The 19,846-nt window shown below is 40.2% G+C and overlaps 1 protein-coding gene across 1 annotated transcript in view; it reads left to right on the top strand.

The window, feature by feature from the left end:
• Window positions 1-19,846, top strand: part of DGLUCY (D-glutamate cyclase) — a 208,993-nt gene that overhangs the window by 116,049 nt on the left and 73,098 nt on the right. The window contains 2 exon segments of the mRNA XM_072624965.1: window positions 14,395-14,596; window positions 19,427-19,577. Of these exon segments, the coding sequence (XP_072481066.1) occupies window positions 14,395-14,596; window positions 19,427-19,577 (353 nt within the window).

The raw sequence follows: 19,846 nt of genomic DNA on the forward strand, positions 1-19,846 counted from the left end.
AGTACCCAGATACTGAAATGTTTCAAGAGTTACAAATATTGTCTTTCCATGTAGGAATGTAAACAGTTCAACTTTAGTAAGTCCCTTATGACTTCTCCTTGCTGTTCACCTTTTCATGGTTCTCTTCATTCTTTTGTTTGGAAGTCAAATTTTCTTTTCAGCTCTGGTCTTTTCATCAAGAATGCTTGAAAATCCTCTATTTCATTGAAAGACCAATTTTTCCCCTGAAGTATTATACTCAGTTTTGCTGGGTAGGTGATTCTTGGTTTTAGTCCTAGTTCCTTTGACTTCTGGAATATCCTATTCCATGCCCTTCGATCCCTTAATGTAGAAGCTGCTAGATCTTGTGTTATCCTGATTGTATTTCCACAATACTTGAATTGTTTCTTTCTAGCTGCTTGCAATATTTTCTCCTTGACCTGGGAACTCTGGAATTTGACCACAATGTTCCTAGGAGTTTCTCTTTTTGGATCTCTTTCAGGCGGTGTTCTGTGGATTCCCTGAATATTTATTTTGCCCTCTGGTTCTAGAATCTCAGGGCAGTTTTCCTTGATAATTTCATGAAAGATGATGTCTAGGCTCTTCTTTTGATCATGGCTTTCAGGTAGTCCCAAAATTTTTACATTGTCTCTCCTGAATCTATTTTCCAGGTCAGTTGTTTTTCCAATGAGATATTTCACATTATCTTCCATTTTTCCATTCTTTTGGTTTTGTATTGTGATATCATGCTTTCTCACAAAGTCCTTAGCCTCCATGTGTGCCATTCTAGTTTTGAAAGAACTATTTTCTTCAGTGAGCTTTTGAATCTCCTTTTCCATTTGGGTAATTCTGCTTTTGAAAGCATTCTTCTCCTCATTGGCTTTTTGAACCTCTTTTGCCAATTGAGTTAGGCTAGTTTTCAAGGTATTAATTTCTTCAACATTTTTTTGGGTCTTCTTTAGCAGGGAGCTGATCTGCTTTTCATGCTTTTCTTTCATCTCTCTCATTTCTCTTCCCAGTTTTTCCTCCACCTCTCTAACTTGATTTTCAAAATTCTTTTTGAGCTCTTCCATGGCCTGAGCCCATTGGGTGGGCTGGGACACAGAAGCCTTGATTTCTGTGTCTTTGCCTGATGGTAAGCATTGTTCTTCCTCATCAGAAAGGAAGGGAGGAAATGCCTGTTCTCCAAGAAAGTAGCCTTCAATAGTCTTATTTATTTTCCCTTTTCTGGGCATTTTCCCAGCCAGTGACTTGACCTCTGAATATTCTCCTCACACCCACCTCGCCTCCTGATCCTCCCAGCCAGCGTTTGGGGACTGAGATTCAAATGCTGCTTCCAGCCTTAGGGCTTTTGGCGGGGGCAGGGCTGCTATTCAGTGTGAGATTAAGTTTAGGTGCTGAGGTCAGGGCAGGGCTGCCTCTCAGGCTCAGTTCCCTCAGGGGGTTTATGCACAGACCTTCCACAATGGATTCAGGCTCCCACCCGCTTGGGGAGCCCCTGTCTGCAGCCGCCTCTCAGCTTCTACCTCCCGGGGGGGCCTGAGTTATGGGGGCACCCCACTCCCCTCTTGACCCGCCAAAGAGACTCTCTCACTGACCCCCGTCACCTGTGGGTGGAGGGACTTGTGCGGCTGCTGGAGATCCCGTCCCTGAAGCCTGCTCGGATCTGTATCTCTCGGTGCCGCGGCCGTGGCAGGTCTGGGCTGGGCTCCGCGTCTGCAGCTCGACGGACCTTTTGCGAGAGGTTGGAGGTCCCTCTGTGGGTGGAGGGACCCACGTGGCCGCTGGAGATCCCATCCCTGAAGCCCGCTCGGATCTTTTCCTATTGGTGCCGCGGCCGTGGCAGGGCTGCACTCAGCTCCCAGTCCCAGCGCCCAGTCCACAGCACGAAGGACCCCCCACGAGAGGTTTGCAGGTCCCTCTGGAACAGAAATCTCCTTCGCTCCAATATTCCGTGGCCTCTGGGTGCAGAACTCGCCATGAGTTACTTCCCTGTAGCCATTCTATGGGTTGTGGGTTCGGAGCTATGTGTATGTGCGTCTTTCTACTCCGCCATCTTGGCTCCGCCCCCCTCCATAAATATTTATTAAACACCTTTTGCAGGCTGGAACTGTGTTAGGTTTAAGATGAGGCTTAGATGACTCAATTTTCTTGTTTGCATGAAGCTTACAGGCTAGTGATGGGGTATGATACATGCACAAATAGCTATAGGACCAAACAGAATATAATGAATTACTATGGGTTTAATTATCATCTTTATGCAGATAATTCCTAGATCTCGTTATCTAGTCCTTGTCTCACTTCTGAGCTCTAGTCCCATATGATCCATTGCCTGTTGGATATTTCACATTTGATATCTGAGAGACAGAATTCATTATGTTTCTTCCAGAACCTTCCATTCTTCCCAACTTCACTCATCATCAAAGGCACCATCCATCATGCTCCCATTCATCTAGGCTCCAAACCTGAATATCATCCTGGACTCTTTGGTCATTTCTGCCTTCATAGTATCTCCTATATAGATCTCCTCACCACTCACCTAGCCACAACCTTAGTACAGACCCTCATCACCTCTCGTCTTGACTATTACAATAGCCTTTTAACTGGACTCCCTACCTCAAAGATATCCCCATTTCCATCCATCTTCTGTTTGTGAGTTTCCTAAAGCACAGCACTCTGCTCAATAAATTCTAATGGCTCTATTTCTAGGATCAAATATGAACTCATCTGCTTGGCATTCGTAACATTTCTTAACCTCTTCCTCTTCCATCCAGTCTTCTTATACTTGACTCTCCCTCTTCTACCCACTGTACATACACTCTAGCCTTCCTGACCCAATTGCTATTCTACACACACCCCACCTCTTTTCCCATCTTTCTGCCTTTGCGTTGGCTGTCTGACCATACCTAGAATGATCTCCTCCCTCACAGCCACCCCTTACGTTTCCTGGATCCTTTCAAGAGTTGGGTCATTACAGGAACCTCTCCAGATGCTAGTCTTCCCCTCTGAGATTACCTTCCATTTATTTTGTATGTATCATGTATATATAAATTTCCCGCCATTCAAATGTAAACTTCTTGAGGGCAGAGACTAATTTTCCTTTCTTTGTATGGCCAGAGTTTATCATAATTGTTCTTTTTTAATTGGTGGGGGAAGGTAGGGAAGGCAGTTGAAAAAAAAATTTTAAAGAAAAGAAAAAAAAGATATACTCAATGGAAACCCATGCTTTATTTTTAAAGGTAGTGTTTTTGGCAAAGTGGAGGTCTGGAAAAAATATTACCATGGAATTCCTAGATTCTTGTTTGATCATATCCAATAAAGAGATAAGGGGTTTAGGAGTACTTGTCCATTACAGACAGGAGGAGTATTGGAATTTGATTGGAAGTCCCTTGGGAGAAATTTCTGGTTGGTTTATTGTGTTTCATACATACTATATTTCACCCAGCCATCTCAGAATAAAGGTGTGAATGTTTGTTGTCTTTATTCATTCACTCAACAAACAGTTATCGAGCATCTTTTATGTGCAGGGCACAGAGTGAATAATTCAGGTTGCACTAAGACTCTTGGGACATTCTGTAAAAAGATGAATAAAATTTAATTCCTGACTTCATGGTAGTTAATTTCTTTAAAAGATTAGAAAAAGTAGTAATTAAAAGATTAAAATGAGTAACTGGGGAAAAGAACTATGCCAAGTAACAAAATATTATTGTTATTGTTCGTGAAAGGGTCCTCTAACCCCTGATAGGGTCCTCCCGCCATTGACAAAGACTTGGCTTAGAGAAGAAAGGAGTCAGAAAATGTTAGTAAAAATGCAGCTGTTCCTATCTTGTGACATCACCACCCAACTCTTTGCTGTTCTCAGTGCTCAGGCAGCTCAGACACACAGTCAAACAATTAAAGGCTTCCTTAGGGAATACACGTAGCATAGGAGTAACTCACAGATTCACAAGGATAAGTGGCCAGAATGCCCAAATTCTGTAGGCACATTCCTCTGATATGATAAAATTCTACCTGTATCCTTCCTTTCTTTTCCTGAAAGGCTATCACCACAAAACTTGGGCATCCAGAGACTGTTGAATTCTAAGAACAGAATGGTAGTAGCTGTTAAAAATTGCCATAAGGAAGAGGTCTAGCTTCTTTCCTACTTGAATACTGCCTAAAGGCAGCATATTAAAAGAGAGATAGCCCAGGCCTCTAAAATCCTAAACTGGATATTAAACTACAGTTCTAAAGCTGATTTTGTTGAAAAAAGGAAGAAGAGGAGAGCCAGATATGACTTCTTTCTTACAGAACTAGACTAGAAAACTGTTTCTTACTCGAGTATCTTTTCTCTGTGGTTCTCTGTGGTGCTGTTGACTTGGGGCCCTAGAGACAAAGTACACTAGAGGGCTGGGTTGGGCTGACTCTTCCTCCCAAGGTCAGCAACAGTTGTGTTCTTGACACAAGAGCCCTTTCCTGTTCTATTGCATGTGCATGGTATCAAATGTGAGAGCCCCACAGTTAATAAGGTTTTGTACAGCAGTATCATGAAAGGTCATCTCAAATACTGACAGTGAAAACCCTCTGCCTGTTCTATGTGCTGGATATAGACAGTGCCAGAATCTGAGGCAGACTGCTACCCTCGTCTTGGCTGCTGGGTACAATACTGCCTTGCTGCCTTCACAGTTGCTGGGCTAATAATTAATAAAAACATATTCTTGCCTTTTTCAGAATTAATGCCTAGGTGTCAGGGTTTTCAAAACTAATGCCTAGGGAGAGATGCAAATCAAAACAACTCTGAGGTACCACATCACACCTATAAGATTGGCAAACATGACAGAACAAGAAAATGATAAATGCTGGAGAGGATGTGGGAGAGTTGGAACACTAATTCATTGTTGGTGGAGCTGTGAGCGCATCCAACCATTCTGGAGAGCAATTTGGAACTATGCCCAAAGGGCTACAAAAATGTGCATACCCTTTGACCCAGCAATATCGCTACTAGGACTATATCCCCAAGAGATCATAAAAATGGGAAAGGGTCCCACATGTACAAAAATATTTATAGCAGCACTCTATGTAGTTGCCAAAAACTGGAAGTCAAGGGGATGTCCATCAATTGGGGAATGGCTGAATAAATTATGGTATATGAATGTAATGGAGTACTATTGTGCCATAAGAAATGATGAACAAGAAGACTTCAGAGAGGCCTGGAAGGACTTATATGACCTGATGCTGAGTGAAAGGAGCAGAACCAGGAGAACTTTATGCACAGCAACAACCACAGTGTGTGAGAGTTTTTTCTGGTAGACTTAGATTTTTGTAATAACACAAGAACTTCTGAAAAAAAAAAAAAATCCCAATGGTGGACCTCAAGGCAAAATGCCTTCCACACTCAGAGAGAGAAATATGGAAGTCACTCACATAATGTAGCAGATCATGTTTGTGTATGTGTATATGTTTGTGTATCATGTTCTGATTTGTTATACGGATTCTTTCATTTATCTTAGTCTGACTACATAGCATGACTATAGTGAAAATATACTCAATAGGAAAGTATATGTAGAATCTATACAGAATTGTATGCAGTCGTGGGGAGGGAGGGAGGTAGTGGGGGGTGGGTGGGGAGGGATAAAATCGCAATTGTATGGCAGTGATTGTTAAACATTAAAAGAATAAAAAAAATAAAAAAAAATAAAAAAAAACTAATGCCTAGGATAAAGATGGAGTAAAAATATAGAAGAGATAGCCAAGGTGAGAAAGGAAGGAAAAGTTCAGTCTTTTCATGCTTCTTTTAAATTATGCCTTTAGTTCGTTTGTTAGTCTGTTCATTGATGCATTTATTCAACAGATATTCAGAATCATAGAACATAAGGGCTGTGTGTTAGATTTAAGAGTTCAAGGATCAAAGACATAAGCCAGGCTCCCCTTCAATAAACTTAGTGTATTGAATAACATGCAAACCAAATTACATTACTTAGGCATAAGAAGTACAAAAAGATGTGCGTTCTTTGGTCAGCTTCACTGCTGACTGCTGGGTATCATCTTTGTTCAGCTAATTGAAATGAAGCTATATGTATAACTGCTCCCAGAAGGTCAGTTCTATATAATTATAGCCTAGTCGCTGGATAGCCCATAGTTCTTTTTTGTTTTTTGTTTTAAATTTTTTTCAGTTTTTTTAATTTTTAAAATTGTTTTTATTTCATTAACTATTTCCCAGTTATATGTAAAAAAATTTAACACCCATTTAAAACATTTTTGAGGGAGGCAGAGCCAAGATAGCAGAGTGACAGCATGGACTTTCTAGAGCATTCCCCCCAAGCCTAGCCAAATACCTGTAAAAAATAACTTTAAACAAATTCTGGAGCTGCAGAACCCACAGAATGACAGAGTGAAGCAAATCTCCAGTGCAAGACAGCCTGGAAGGTCACTGGGAAGTGTCTGTCACACCACGCTGGGAACAGAGCACAGTCTAGTGTGGGCTGTGCACAAAGGGAACCTGAGCAGATCTTGGGGAAACTGAATCTCTCACACCTGTGGCAGTTTCCAGACTTCACAGTCGCAAAATGCTGAGGACAGAAGGTCAGTGGAAAAAACCTGTGGGATCTGTGTGAGAGAATAGAATGGTCTGGCCTCAGCCACAGGTAGCAGGGGAGGAGTGGGCTGAGGAACCCAGGGCAGCCACAGAAGCAGCAGGGGCAACTGCAGCCATTGTTTCTGGAGCTCTAGGCCCACAGATTGTGGGGGGATAGAGCAGGTGACAGTACGTCCCCCACCCCCACTGGAAGGAGAGGACTACCTTGACAAAGAGCTTAAAAGTCAACTAAATGGCTGGGGAAATGAGCAAAAACTGAAAAAAGAATCAGACTACAAAATCTTACTTTGATGACAAGAAAGATCAAAACATGCAAACAGAAGACAACAAAGTCAAAGCTCCTCCGTTGAAAGCCTCCAAGAAAAATATGAACTGGTCTCAGGCCATGGAAGAACTCAAAACAGATTTTGAAAATCAAATAAGAGAAGTGGAGCAAAAATTGGGAAGAGAAATGAGAATGATGCAAGAAAATCATGAAAAATGAGTCAACCGCTTGCTAAGCCAAAAAGCCAACAAAGAGAGGAATGCCCTAAAAAGCAGAATTGGCCAGATGGAAAAGGAGGTCCAAAAGCTCATTGAAGAAAATAATTAAAGATTAGAATGGAGCAGATGGAAACTAATGACTTTATGAAAAATCAAGAATAATCAAGAAATAATAAAACAAAATCAAAGGAATGAAAAAATAGCAGACAATGGGAAATATCTCATTGGAAAAACAACTGACCTAGAAAATAGATCCAGGAGAGACAATTTAAAAATTATTGGAGCTGAGGAGCCAAGATGGCAGAGTAGAAAGATACACAGATGCTTAGCTCTTACTCCACAGCCCATAAAATACCTGTAAAGAAGAAGTCTCAACAAATTCTAGAGCAGCAGAAGCCACAGAACAATGGAGTAGAGGAGATTTCTATTCCAGAGAGACCTGAAAAACCGACAGGAAAGGTCTGTCCCACATGGGACGTGGAGCAGAGCCCAGCCCTGCCTTGACCATGTGGCACCAAGAAAAGCAGATCCGAGCAGGATTTAGGGATGGAATCTCCAGTGGCAGTGCACACCCCTCAACTCACAGTCACCAAAGGTCAGTGAGAGGGTCTTTTTGGCTGGCTGAGAAGGGAACAGGGTGTCACCATAATTCAGGCCCCCTCAGGAGACGGCAGTGGAGGCAGCGGCGGCGGACAGGGGCTCCCAAAGCAGGCAGTGGCCCGCATCCATTGTGGAAGGTCTCCTTGTAAACCCCCTGAGGGAATTGAGCCCTGTGTGGTGGCCCTGCCCCCACCCTGAGCAGCTGAACTTAATCTCACACTGAATAGCAGCCCCGCCCCCGCTGAAAACCCCTAAGGCTTGGGAGCAGTGCATTTGAATCTCAGCCCGCAAGCACTGGCTGGGAGGAACTGGAGGTGAGGTAGTTGTGGAGAGGAAACTCAGAAGTCAAGTAACTGGCAGAGAAAATGCCCCAAAAAGGGAGAAAAAATAAGACCATAGAAGGTTACTTTCTTGGGAAACACGTGTCTCCCCCCATCCTTTCAGATGAGGAAGAACAAAGCATAATGTCAGAGCAAGTCAAGGCCTTTGCCTCCAAAGGGAACTTAAAATGGGCTCAGGCAATAGAAGACCTTAAAAAACAAGTTAGCAGCTTACTAAAGGAGAACCAAAAAAATGCTGAGGAAAATAACAGCTTTAAAAAGAGGCTAACTCAACTGGAAAAAGAGGTCCAAAAAGCCAATGAGGAGAAGGAGGTTTTAAAAAGCAGAATTAGCCAAATGGAGGAGAAGGTTCAAAAGCTTACTGAACAAAATAATTTGTTGAAAGACAGAATTGAGTTCAGGGTAATGAATGACTATGAGTTAAACCAAGAAGTTAGTAAGCAAAACCAAAAATTTGAAAAAATAGAAGATAAGGTGAAACAACTCATTGGAAAAACAACAGACCTGGAAAATAGATCCAGGAGAAATAATTTAAAAATTATTGGGCTACCTGAAAGCCATGATCAAAAAAAGAGCCTAGACATTATCTTCCATGAAACTATCAAGGAAAACTGCCCTGAGGTTATAGAATCAGTGGGCAAAATGGACATTGAAAGAATTCATCCATCACCTCCTTAAAGAAACCTGAATAGAGAAACTCCTAGGAACACTGTGGCCAAATTTCAGAATTCCCAGATCAAGAAGAAAATACTGCAAGCAGCCAGAAAGAAACAATCTGAGTACTGTGGAAATACAATCAGGATAACACAGGATCTGGCAGCTTCAACATTAAGGGATCAAAGGGCTTGGAGTGAGATATTTCAGAAGTCAAAGGAACTAGGATTGAAGCCAAGAATCACCTACCCAACAAATCTGAATATGATACTTCAAGGGAAAAAATGGTCATTTAGTGATATAGTCGAATTTCAAGATTTCATGGTGAGGAAAAGACCAGATCTGTATTTAAAAATTTGATTTCCCAAGACAAGAATCAAGAGAAGCGTGAAAAGATAAACAGAAAAGAAAAATCATAAAAGACTCTCTAAAGCTGAACTGTTTACATTACTACATGGAAAGAAAATATTTTTAACTCTTGAATCTTTTCTCAGTATTTGGGTAGTTGGAGAGATTGTACATACACACACACATACACATAGATAGATAGAGAATACAGGGTGTGTTATATCAGAAGAGATGATATCCATACATGCACATACACACACACACACACACACACACACACACACACACTCACACACAGAATAAAATAAAATAAAAATTAAGGGGTGAAGGAGGAAAATTCCGGGAAGGGAAAGGGAGTAATGGAATGGGGCAGGCTATAACTCATAAAAGAGATAAGAAAGATCTTATTCAATGGAGGAAATAAGGGAGAAGGGGAGAGGGGAGAAAATAAAACTACTCTCCCCACATGTGGCTGAAGGAGGGAATAACATGCTCACTAAATTTGATATGAAAATTTATATACACCACAGGAAAGTAGGAGAGGAGGCAACAAGTGGAGCAAGGGGAATGTTAGAAGGGAGGGCAAATGAGAGAAGGGAGTCACTAGAAATAAACACTTTAGAGAAGGGACAAGGTCAATTGTAGGGGGGAACAAAAGGGGGGATAGGGTAGGTCAGAGGGCAATATAATTAGTATTACACAACATGATTACTGTGGAAATCTTTTGCAAAACAACACATATTTAGTCTGTATTGAATTGCTTGCCTTCTCAGTAGGGCTGGGGAGGGAGTAGGGGAGGGAGAGAAGTTGGAATTCAAAGTATTAGAAACAAATGTTGAGAATTTTTATTGCATATGATCAGGAAATAAGAACTACAGGGATAAGGGTATGGAAATTTATCTTGCCCTGCAAGAAAAGAGAGAAGATGGGGATAGGAGAGGGGTGGGGTGTGATGGAGGGGAGGGTACATTAAGGGAAGGAGTAATCAGAATGCAAGGTATTAGGAAGCAGGGGGAGGGGAGTGATGGGGAGAAAAATCGGACATGTTACAAAGTGAGGTAAAAGCAATTAGTATTAAAACAATAGACTGAATTAATTACTGAGAATAAATGAATGACATCTTTAGTTCAGAGAAAAGAATTTCAGTCTAAATTTCCTGGAGGAAGGTAACCTTGGGTAAAATTTGGCATTGATGGAAAAGTCAAGGTTTTAATGGTAAATTTGATTATATGATTGCTATTTAGTCAGGAACTAGAACATGTATAGAAAGGCATGTAAGCCACTTAAGACTTGCGTCAAAAGATGTTCCTTAGCCAAAGTGAAACTATGATCATATTTGAAACCTGGTTATTGGAACTTGCCATTTTTAGATGCTATGGGACTACTAAGTGAATGTTCTTCTGAGTCTAACTCCAGGTATGGGTAGCAAGAAAGGCGATCTGAGCCTCCAATATATGATGCCAGTAAGCTGATGAGATGCTGGTATGAACTGCATAGGTGATCTCAAGGGAAGGGTGGGAGAGAGGCTGTTCAGTATGGGCTGAGGTGGGATTCTCCTGACTCAATTTCCCCACTGACACCTGGCAGACTTTAAGCCTGACTGAATGCAAGTGGATAATCTAATCCTGCCTGGAACTGACATGAAGTTGGGGTGATATTGTATCCCTGCAATGTCCTTACTATTCGTGGCAATTTCCTATAGTCAAAAGATTTGTAAGCTTAATACCAGATCTATTCAATTATAGATTATGGGTAGGAGAATATCCAAGGTTGTCTAAAATTAAGCTATTAGGCATAGGACTTTAGACCAAGAACAATAAGTTAGGGTCCTTTAATACTTAGCAATACTACTTAGGAGACAATTAGGTCAAGAACTTGTGAAGTTAGCAACATAAATATTATCTATATCTTGGTTAATGTTTTAAAAAAAATTTCTTTTGTGGTCCATATTGTAAATGCTTTAAAAAGTATCACCTGACCAAAAGTTGGAATTGCTTTATCTGTTATAAACTGTGTTAAAAATAAATAATGAAAAAAAATCAGAATTGGAAACAAAAAATTATTGAACTATCTGAAAGCCATGATCAAAAAAAGACCGTAGATATCATCTTTCAAGAAATTATCAAGGAAAACTGCCCTGATATTCTAGAACCAGAGGGTAAAATAAATATTGAAAGAATCTACTGATTGCCTCCTGAAAGAGATCCCAAAAGGAAAACTCCTAGGAATATTGTAGTCAAAATTTCAAAGCTCCCAGGTCAAGGAGAAATATTGCAAGCAGCCAGAAAGAAACAATTTGAGTATGGTGGAAATACAGTCAGGATAACACAAGATCCGGCAGCTTCTACATTAAGGGATCAAAGGGCTTGGAATATGATATTCCAGAGGTCAAAGAAGCTAGGTTTAAAACCAAGAATCACTTACCCAGCAAAACTGAGTATAATACTTCAGGAGAAAAAATGGTTGTTCAGTGAAATAGAGGACTTTCAAGCATTCTTGATGAAAAGACCAGAGCTGAATAGAAAATCTGACTTTCGAACACAAGAATCAAGAGAAGCATGAAAAGGTAAACAGGAAAGAGAAATCATAAGTGACTTATTAAATTTGAACTGTTTTCATTCCTACATGGAAAGATAATATATGTATCTCTTGAGACTTTTCTCAGTATTAGGGTATTTGGAGGGATTATATACATATAGACAGAGGGCACAGAGTGAATAGAATAGGAAGGGATGATACCTAAAACAATAAAAATAAGGGGTGAGAGGAATATATTGGGAGAGGGAGAAAGGGAGAAGTAGAATGGGGCAAATTATCTCTTACACAAAAGAGGCAAGAAAAAGTTCTCTCAATGGAGGGGAACAGGGGGGAGGTAAGAGGGAAATAGTGAACCTTACTCTCATCATATTTGGCTTAAGGAGGGAATAACATGCACACTCATTTTGGTATGAAAATCTCTCTTACCCTGTAGAAAAGTAGCAGGGAAGGAGATAAGTGGGGTTTGAGGGGGACAGTAGAAGGGACGACAAATGGGAGGAGGGGGTAATTAGAAGTAAACACTTTTGAGGAGGGATAGGGTCAAAAGAGAGGATAGAATAATTGGGGGGGCAGGATAGGATGGAGAGAAATATGGTCTTTCACAATATGATTTTTATGGAAGTCTTTTGCATAACACATGTATAACATATTTTGAATTGCTTGCCTTCTCAGTGGGGAAGGGTGGAGAGGGAGGAAGAGAGAGATGCTGGAACTCAAAGTTTTAAAAACGAATGTTAAAAATTGTTTTTAAATGCAACTGGGAAATAAGATATACAAGTAATGGGGTATAGAAATCTATCTTGCCCTACAAGAAAATCGAGGAGATGTGGATAAGGGAAGGGAGAGGTGTGATAGAAGGGAGAGCAAATTGGGGGAAAGGGCAATCAGAATGCATGCTGTCTTGGGGTGGGTGGAGGGGAGATATGGGGAGAAAATTTGGAACTCAAAATCTTGTGGAAATGAATATTGAAAACTAAAATAATTTCTTAAAAAATCGGCACAAAATGAAAAAAAAATTTTTTTGAGTTCCAATTGCTCTCCCTCCTTCATGTTCCTTCTTCTCCTCCCCTATTTTTGAGAAGGCAAGCAATTTGCTATACATTTTCCTTGTGAAGTCTTGTAAATCATATTTCCATGTTAGCCATTTTGAGAAAGAAAACACAAATGAAATAAAACAAGAAAAAAGAAAGTTGTTTTTAAAAAAAGCATGCTTCACTCTTTATGCAAAATTCATCAGTTCTCTCTCTGGAGGTAGATAGATATCATCTTTGATCACAGGTCTTTTGGTATGCCACTGAATAAGTAAATTAACTTTGGTAATACTGTCACTTTTATTTTATTGTCTTAACCTACCCTTGATCAGTTAATATTTCTCCAGTTGTTTACATCTGTCTTTATTTCTGTGAAAAGTGTTTCTGTGAAATTGTGTTCATATGATCCTTGGGTTGTCTTGGAGGTAGACTCCCAGGTATTTTATATTGTCTACAGGATGACTCATAGTTCCTGAGGGCTGTGAGGTTAACAAACCTTACAGATGTACCAAGCTAAAGCAAGTAGGTAAGTCTAAACTGTTGGTAAAACTCCTCTGGAGTCAGGGCTTGTACTTGTGGCTATTCACCAGTCATTCCAGATAGAATCAGTTTTATCAGCATGTTATCCCTCCTCCCACCCTGAGAGGGCCTAGTCTGATTGGTCTAATCAATCTAAGCATGCTGGAAGAGGTCTTTCAAATAATCTATTCTGGAGGTTCTTAACCTGAGGTCCTTGAACCCCCTGAAAGGGTGGATGAATATATTCTAGAAGGTCCATGAACTTGGAAGGGAAAAATACATCTTCATTCAGTAGAATTGATTTCCTTTGTAATCCTATATTTTTTTTATTTTATGTATTTAAAAGCATTGTTCTGAGAAGGGATTCACAGGTTTCATCAGACTGCCCAAGAGATCCATGTCACACACAAAATTTAATCCAACTAGATTTTGTAGATGACGAAAAGGTGGGACAAAATAATGATCTTCTAGATTTAAGGAGTCACAGCCTACACTCATGAAGAGTTTCCCAGAGCAAGTCATTTAACCTTGTTTGCCTCAGTTTCCTCTTCTGTAAAATTAGCTGGAAAAAGAAGTGACATACCACTCCAGTATCTTTGCCAAGTAAACTCCAAATAGGGTCGCAGAGAGTTGGACACTACTGAAAAATAACTCAACAACAATGAATAACACCAAAAGGCCACATAGCTAATTAGTTGCAGGCATGGAACTAGAAACCAATTCTTCCAGTTCTCATTCCAGAGTTCCAGTGCCATGCTGGTTTATTGAGCATCTAATGATTATTAAATTCAGAAGATTTGGGTTCAAATCCCAGCTCTGCTATTTACTATCTATATAACCTTGAATAAATCACTCAGTCACTCAATTACTTACCTGTAAATTGAGGGAGGGTACAGTAAGATGGCCTTTAAGGTCCCTTCTAGCTCTAAATCTATGGTTCTAGTCTACAAAAAGATCTGAGGTGTTACATGGGATAGTGGATGGAGAACCAGCTTTGCGATCAGTAAGAAGTGAGTCAAAGACACATATTAGCCATGGGCACATCACCTGACCTCTAAATATTCTAGGGTATTCTCTGAACTTATAAAGTTATAAAGGAGTTGCTGGTATGCTTTGGTGAGGAGAGTTTCTACACTGGGAGTTCCTGGAGGCAATGAAACCATAGAATAAAAATGATCATATCTTATCAAAAAGATACAAAGATACAAAGACAAAGTGATTTTAGCTATGTGTAAGGCAAGTTCCGTACCTTAGGACAAAGAAAGAAGAGAACTGGACATTGCCAGTTGTAGAACAGTCCATGACTGCAGTTTTCTAATGTTCTCACCAGAAATGATGGTCCACAGTACAAGAAATATGAGTTTGGTTCCTGCACCGACAACTTGACAAGCCTAGAAGGTTATTCGGAACAGCTCAAAGACATGGTCATGTTCTACTTGGACCGTAGCATCTCACCTAAAGAGGCCATGCTGAAGGTGGGGATTCCAGTGAAGAATAAAGAAAGTCAGTGCAACATGGGCATATACAAGGTAGGACCTGGGCAGAAAAGTGGCAGAATAGGTTTAAAATTTTGGCTTGTTTTATTCTTGTATTTTAACTAACCAGCTTTACTTTAAAGTCCTTAGTTTGGTATTTGTAATGTGTTGTAATATGGCTTCTTGTTATCAGCTCCAGTCTTCCGTAGGTTGTAAGCTCCCTGAGGGCAAGGACTGTCTTTTGCCTCTTTTTGTCTCCCCAGTTTGTATCTCACAATATCTGGCCCATAGTAGGTACTTAATAAATGCTTATTGATTGATTCTTATACTTTTTCTCACTTCCAGCCATCCTAGCCTTTTTGTTCTACCTGACACATCACATTCCATCTCCCATCTCTCCCTCTGGAATCAGTGGTCCCTCGTGCCTGGAATATTCTCCTGCCTAACTTCCATCTCCTAGTTTTCCTGGATTTTTTCAAGAGTCAGTTGAAATTGAGCTAGGCTCTCAGCTCACTCTTCTTCGCACCTGCTACTCTGCCTAGTTTCAGCTTCATGCAACAAGATACCCCCTGGTTCCTCCCCTTTCCTGCCTCCTTTTATGTGATTCCCCTCCTCCCCATTGGAGGGCAGGGAATATATTTCTTTTTATTAATTGTGTCTTCACCACTTAGCCTGGTGCCTGGCACATAGTAGGTGCTTAATAAATGTGTACTGGATTGGGCTGGAGATTTTCTCTGGTTCCCACTGCTGCTAGTGACTTTCCCTCTGAGTTTGTCCTTCATGCATTCTGTTTATAACTTACATATACCTTGCTATTTATTGGGACAGCTAGGTGTCAACGTGGATAGAGTGCTGGGCCTGGAGACAGGAGGACATATTTTCCTGAATTCAAATATGGCCTCAGGTACTTCCTACCTGTGTGACCCTAGGTAAGTCACTTAATCCTATTTGCCTCAGTTCCTCATGTGTAAAATGATCTGGAAAAGGAGATGGCAAATTACTCTAGTATCTTTGGCAAGAAAAGCCCACATGGGTTTCAGATACAACTAAACAACAAAAGTTATTTGTATGTTGTTTCTTCCCCTGGAATTTGAGATCCTAGATGGTAGGGACCATTTTTGCCTTATCACAGTGTTTGGCACATAGTAGGTGTTTAATAAATGCTTTTTGATTGGCTAAGTACAGCTATGTGAATCAAGACTAATGAAATTTTTTTTCTTTTTAAGTTTTGACCATCTCTGTTCAAATTTTTTAAAAAAAACATTTAATTTAAATTTTTTAAAATTAGATTTAGGGTTTAAAATATTTTAAAATTTTCTAGAAAATTTAAAATTCAGGAATGAGTAGGAGTCATGAAGGACAGATTTAGGCTTGAGAAATTTTTTTTAAAGTATATATTTTTCTAGGCTTAAGGCACAGCATCATCCCTGTGATAATGTACCTGGATAAGTAAATGTCTCAGGATTTATGATGAAAAGGCTTTGTAATATCGTGTGCAACTGATCAAAAATGCAGAGTAGCCATAATCCCTATGGGCTTACTCATATTTTCTAAGTACTACATTATCATGAACATGGGATTTTATTTAACTTCTGATTCTTCAACATAGCCTAAATTTATGTCACTCCTTTCCCAAACAATTATAACATTTCTTTTGAACCACAACTCTTAGAGTTCCTTAGTTCTAAGTGGCAATCAGTTGATTCAACTCAAAAAGTACTTACTAAGCATCTGCTAGGGCCAAGACAGGATTCTGGGTCCTAAGGACACAAAGACAAAATGAATCTGTTCCCTGATCTCAGGGAGTTTACATTGGGAAGCATTGTATAGTTAGCTGAAAGAACACTAAACTGAGAATTAAGGAGCCCAGGTTTAAGTCCCATCTGCCACTAGCAGGTATTATGTGACCCTGGACAAATCATTTCTCTTCTCCTCATCTATAAAAAGGAGGGATGGATAATGTGAATCTTTAAGGATGCCTCCCTATTCTAACATTCAATGATTCCATTTTTGTTTCTGTCATTCAGTCATTTTCAGTCATGTCTAACTTTTCATGATCCTATTCGGGGTTTCCTTGGCAAAGATACTGGAATGGTTTGCCATTTCCTTTGCCAGCCCATTTTACAGGTGAGGAAACTAAGGCAAAAAGGGTTAAGTGACTTGCTTGGGATCACCTAGCTAATAAGTTTCTGAGGCTGGATTTGAACTCAGAAAGATGAGTCTTCCTGGCTTCTGCTCCATCTCTCTGTCTATCTCAAAGATTCTACAACTAGAAACAGATCTGTGTGTCAATCTCTTGTAGATGAAGTGTGAACCTGGAGTTGTCTTTTATGATAATGGTAAAATATTTGGGATATTCTGTTACCTGGTCCTCCTTCTAGTCAGGGTCATGCCTTTGTGAGAATAGTAACAATACCATAGAAGTTTGGTGGCCCAGTGGATAGAGCGCTAGGCCTGGAGTCAAGAAGTCTGGAGTCAGGAAGGCTGAGCTTCCTGAGTTCAAACTTGACCTCAGACACTTTGTAGCTGTGTAACCCTGGGCAAGTCACTTAACCCTGCTTGCCTCAGTTTCCTCATCTGTAAAATGAGCTGGAGAAGGAAATGGCAAATCACTCTGGTATCTTTGCCAAGAAAACTGCAAATGGAGTCATGAAGAATCAGATACAACTGAAAATGACTGAACAACAACCACAAGGTCTCTCTTAAGTCAAGAGGAAGCTGCTCTACATCAAATCTAGATGAAGGTGTATTTTCATGACCTCAGTCAGCTGTTCTTCTCAATGGGTCCAGTGTTCAGATCTTGGCTTGCTACTTAACCTTGACCTTGGGCAAATCACTTTTCTACTCTGGGCCTCAGTTTGTTCTTGTGTACAGTAAAGACACCAGACTAGGTGATTTCTAAGGTCCTTTCCAGATCTAAATCCTATTAACCCCCTATTATATCTGGTTATATTCATTAATCAACCAACAGGCATTTGCTAAGTGCCCCTGCAGCCTTCTTATAATGGCAGATCCCAGTTCCTCTTTGGTCATGTTCTCTTGGAGCTTCCATTTTTAGGAAGGACCACCAGGCGAGCTGTGTTCACTCTTCCATTCTTCTCCAGGCCTTTCTCCTGATTCTCTGGACTTCTTTCTACACCATGCCCCAATGTGACTGTGTGCTACCACTCCCCGCCCCCACCCACATATACTTTTTCATTTCTTTTTATGTCTTCCTCTATTAGAATATAAGTTTCCTAAGGGCAAGTACTTTCTTTCTTTTGCTTCTTTTTGCATCCCCAGCACTTAGTATGAAGCCTGGGATACAGTAAGCACTTCATAAGTGCTCACTGACTGCTGTATACAGGCTACTCTTCTAAGTGCTCAGGATAAAGAGTCAAAAATGAAATAGTCCCTGCTTTCAAGACACCTGCATTCTGTTTTACTAGCTCAGCTTCTCTTGTACTTCCACAGGGGGATATATCAAACTCCTCAGAAGTTTAAAATAATTAGTATTTCATTTTAATACAGTCACTTATATTACTTATAATCATGTTATGTTCATGTTATTTAACATGAATAATATTAAGATAACTTACACATATAAAACTTTAAGTAGGTTAGAGTGAAGATATTCTCAGTAGACTTTTATACAGATTTTTGAAAAGGCTTTTTCAAAAGAGCCAAGATGCCAAAACCCTTTCAATGGAAAGATCTGCTCATCAAAGGAAAGATAAATCTTCTGGCTTCTTTAGCCTTTTTAAAAAACTAGACTTGTAATTTCATATATATGGGGAGTTTCCAGAGAAGAACTTCCTCTAGCACAACAGGTCCCCAGCACCTTGCCTAGTACTGAGAAGTTGCATCATTTACTCAGTCACACAGCTAATATATGACAGCACTCAAAGGTCAACTCTGTGTGTAGTATACCATAATGCCTCTCTTGCTATGGGTGTTGCGGAAGATAGAAAGCTAGCTTCAAAGCCAGGCAGACGTGGGTTCAGATCCTGCCTCTGACAAGATGGGCATGTGATCCCAGGCAAATCATTCATTTAATTTTTCAACGTCAGTGCTCTTTGTTGTTGTTGAGTCATTTTTCCTCAATTGTGTCCAACTCTCTGTGACTCTGTTTCTTGGCAAAGATACTGGAGTGCTTCACCATCTTCTCCAGTTAATTTTAGAAGGGGAAACTGAAGTAAACAGGGTTAAGTGAATTGTCCACAGTCACACAGCTAGTAAGTGTCTGAGATCACATTTGAACTCACGTCTCCCTGACTCTAAGCCTGGTGCTCTATCCACTGTGCCACCTAGCAGCCCCAGCAATACTCCACGCAAACTAAAACTCTAAAGTGCAGAGAAGATGCTCCCTTGAATCAGAAAAGAGGGAACTATGTTTTGCATGTCTTCACATGTAGAATTGGTATCATATTGCTTGCCTGGGAGAGAGGAGGGAGGGATAGAATTTGGAACTCAAAACTTTTTTAAAATGTTTAGTAAATCAATAAAATATTATTTTAAAAAAGAAAAATGTGGAAAAAATTACATGTAATTGGGAAATATTTAATGAAAGAAATAAAAATGTATTGAATTGGTAAAGAGAGTTTTCTCATCTAGGAGTTTCCTTCTACCCCTGAAATCACAGGTCCAGCCCTTACGTCTCTCCTTCCAGGACATGAGATCTGGAAGGGACTTCAGAGGATGTCTTATAATGTCTCATAAGTTGCATTACCTTAAATTTTAAAATAATTTTACTTGATTATATGTCTTTGTTGTAAGGATTTTTTTTACTTTCTGTGGGGTAAGTGAGTGGGTAATGATAGTGGTGCAAAAAAAGGAGGGAAGGGGGTTTAAAAAAAACATCTTGAATTCCCATTAATTTCACATTCATGTGGTTTACTTTGGTAGATGGCTGTTCCTTGCTGTACTGTTGGTAGCTTTTGCTGCCCTCTAATGGTTACTATGATGCCTATTTCCAAGGACAAACTGGAAGTCGTTCTGCGTGACATTTACCTAAGCAGAGGTGTACAAGGAGTGCCCATTCACATAGGCTGCCCAGGTCAGTGACTTAACATGTGTCCCTATGGTTCAAGTATTCTGCTGCCCCAGTTTGAGACTATGTAGAAGAAGCAGATGGTTCAAAAGGAGTGTGGCATTCCATTGAATTTCTAGGATGGGGAATATAGGTCAAAGTTATCCATGAATTCTCTCCCCTAACAACTCCCCTACCCCTACATCCTTCAAGCCTCATCTAAAATCCTACTTTAGCAAGAAACCTTTCCTGATCCCACCCCACCTCTGTCCCTTGAGACTAATGCCTTCCCACTG

The sequence above is a fragment of the Notamacropus eugenii genome, chromosome 7, assembly GCF_028372415.1.
Source record: "Notamacropus eugenii isolate mMacEug1 chromosome 7, mMacEug1.pri_v2, whole genome shotgun sequence".
In the NCBI taxonomy this organism is placed as follows: domain Eukaryota; kingdom Metazoa; phylum Chordata; class Mammalia; order Diprotodontia; family Macropodidae; genus Notamacropus; species Notamacropus eugenii.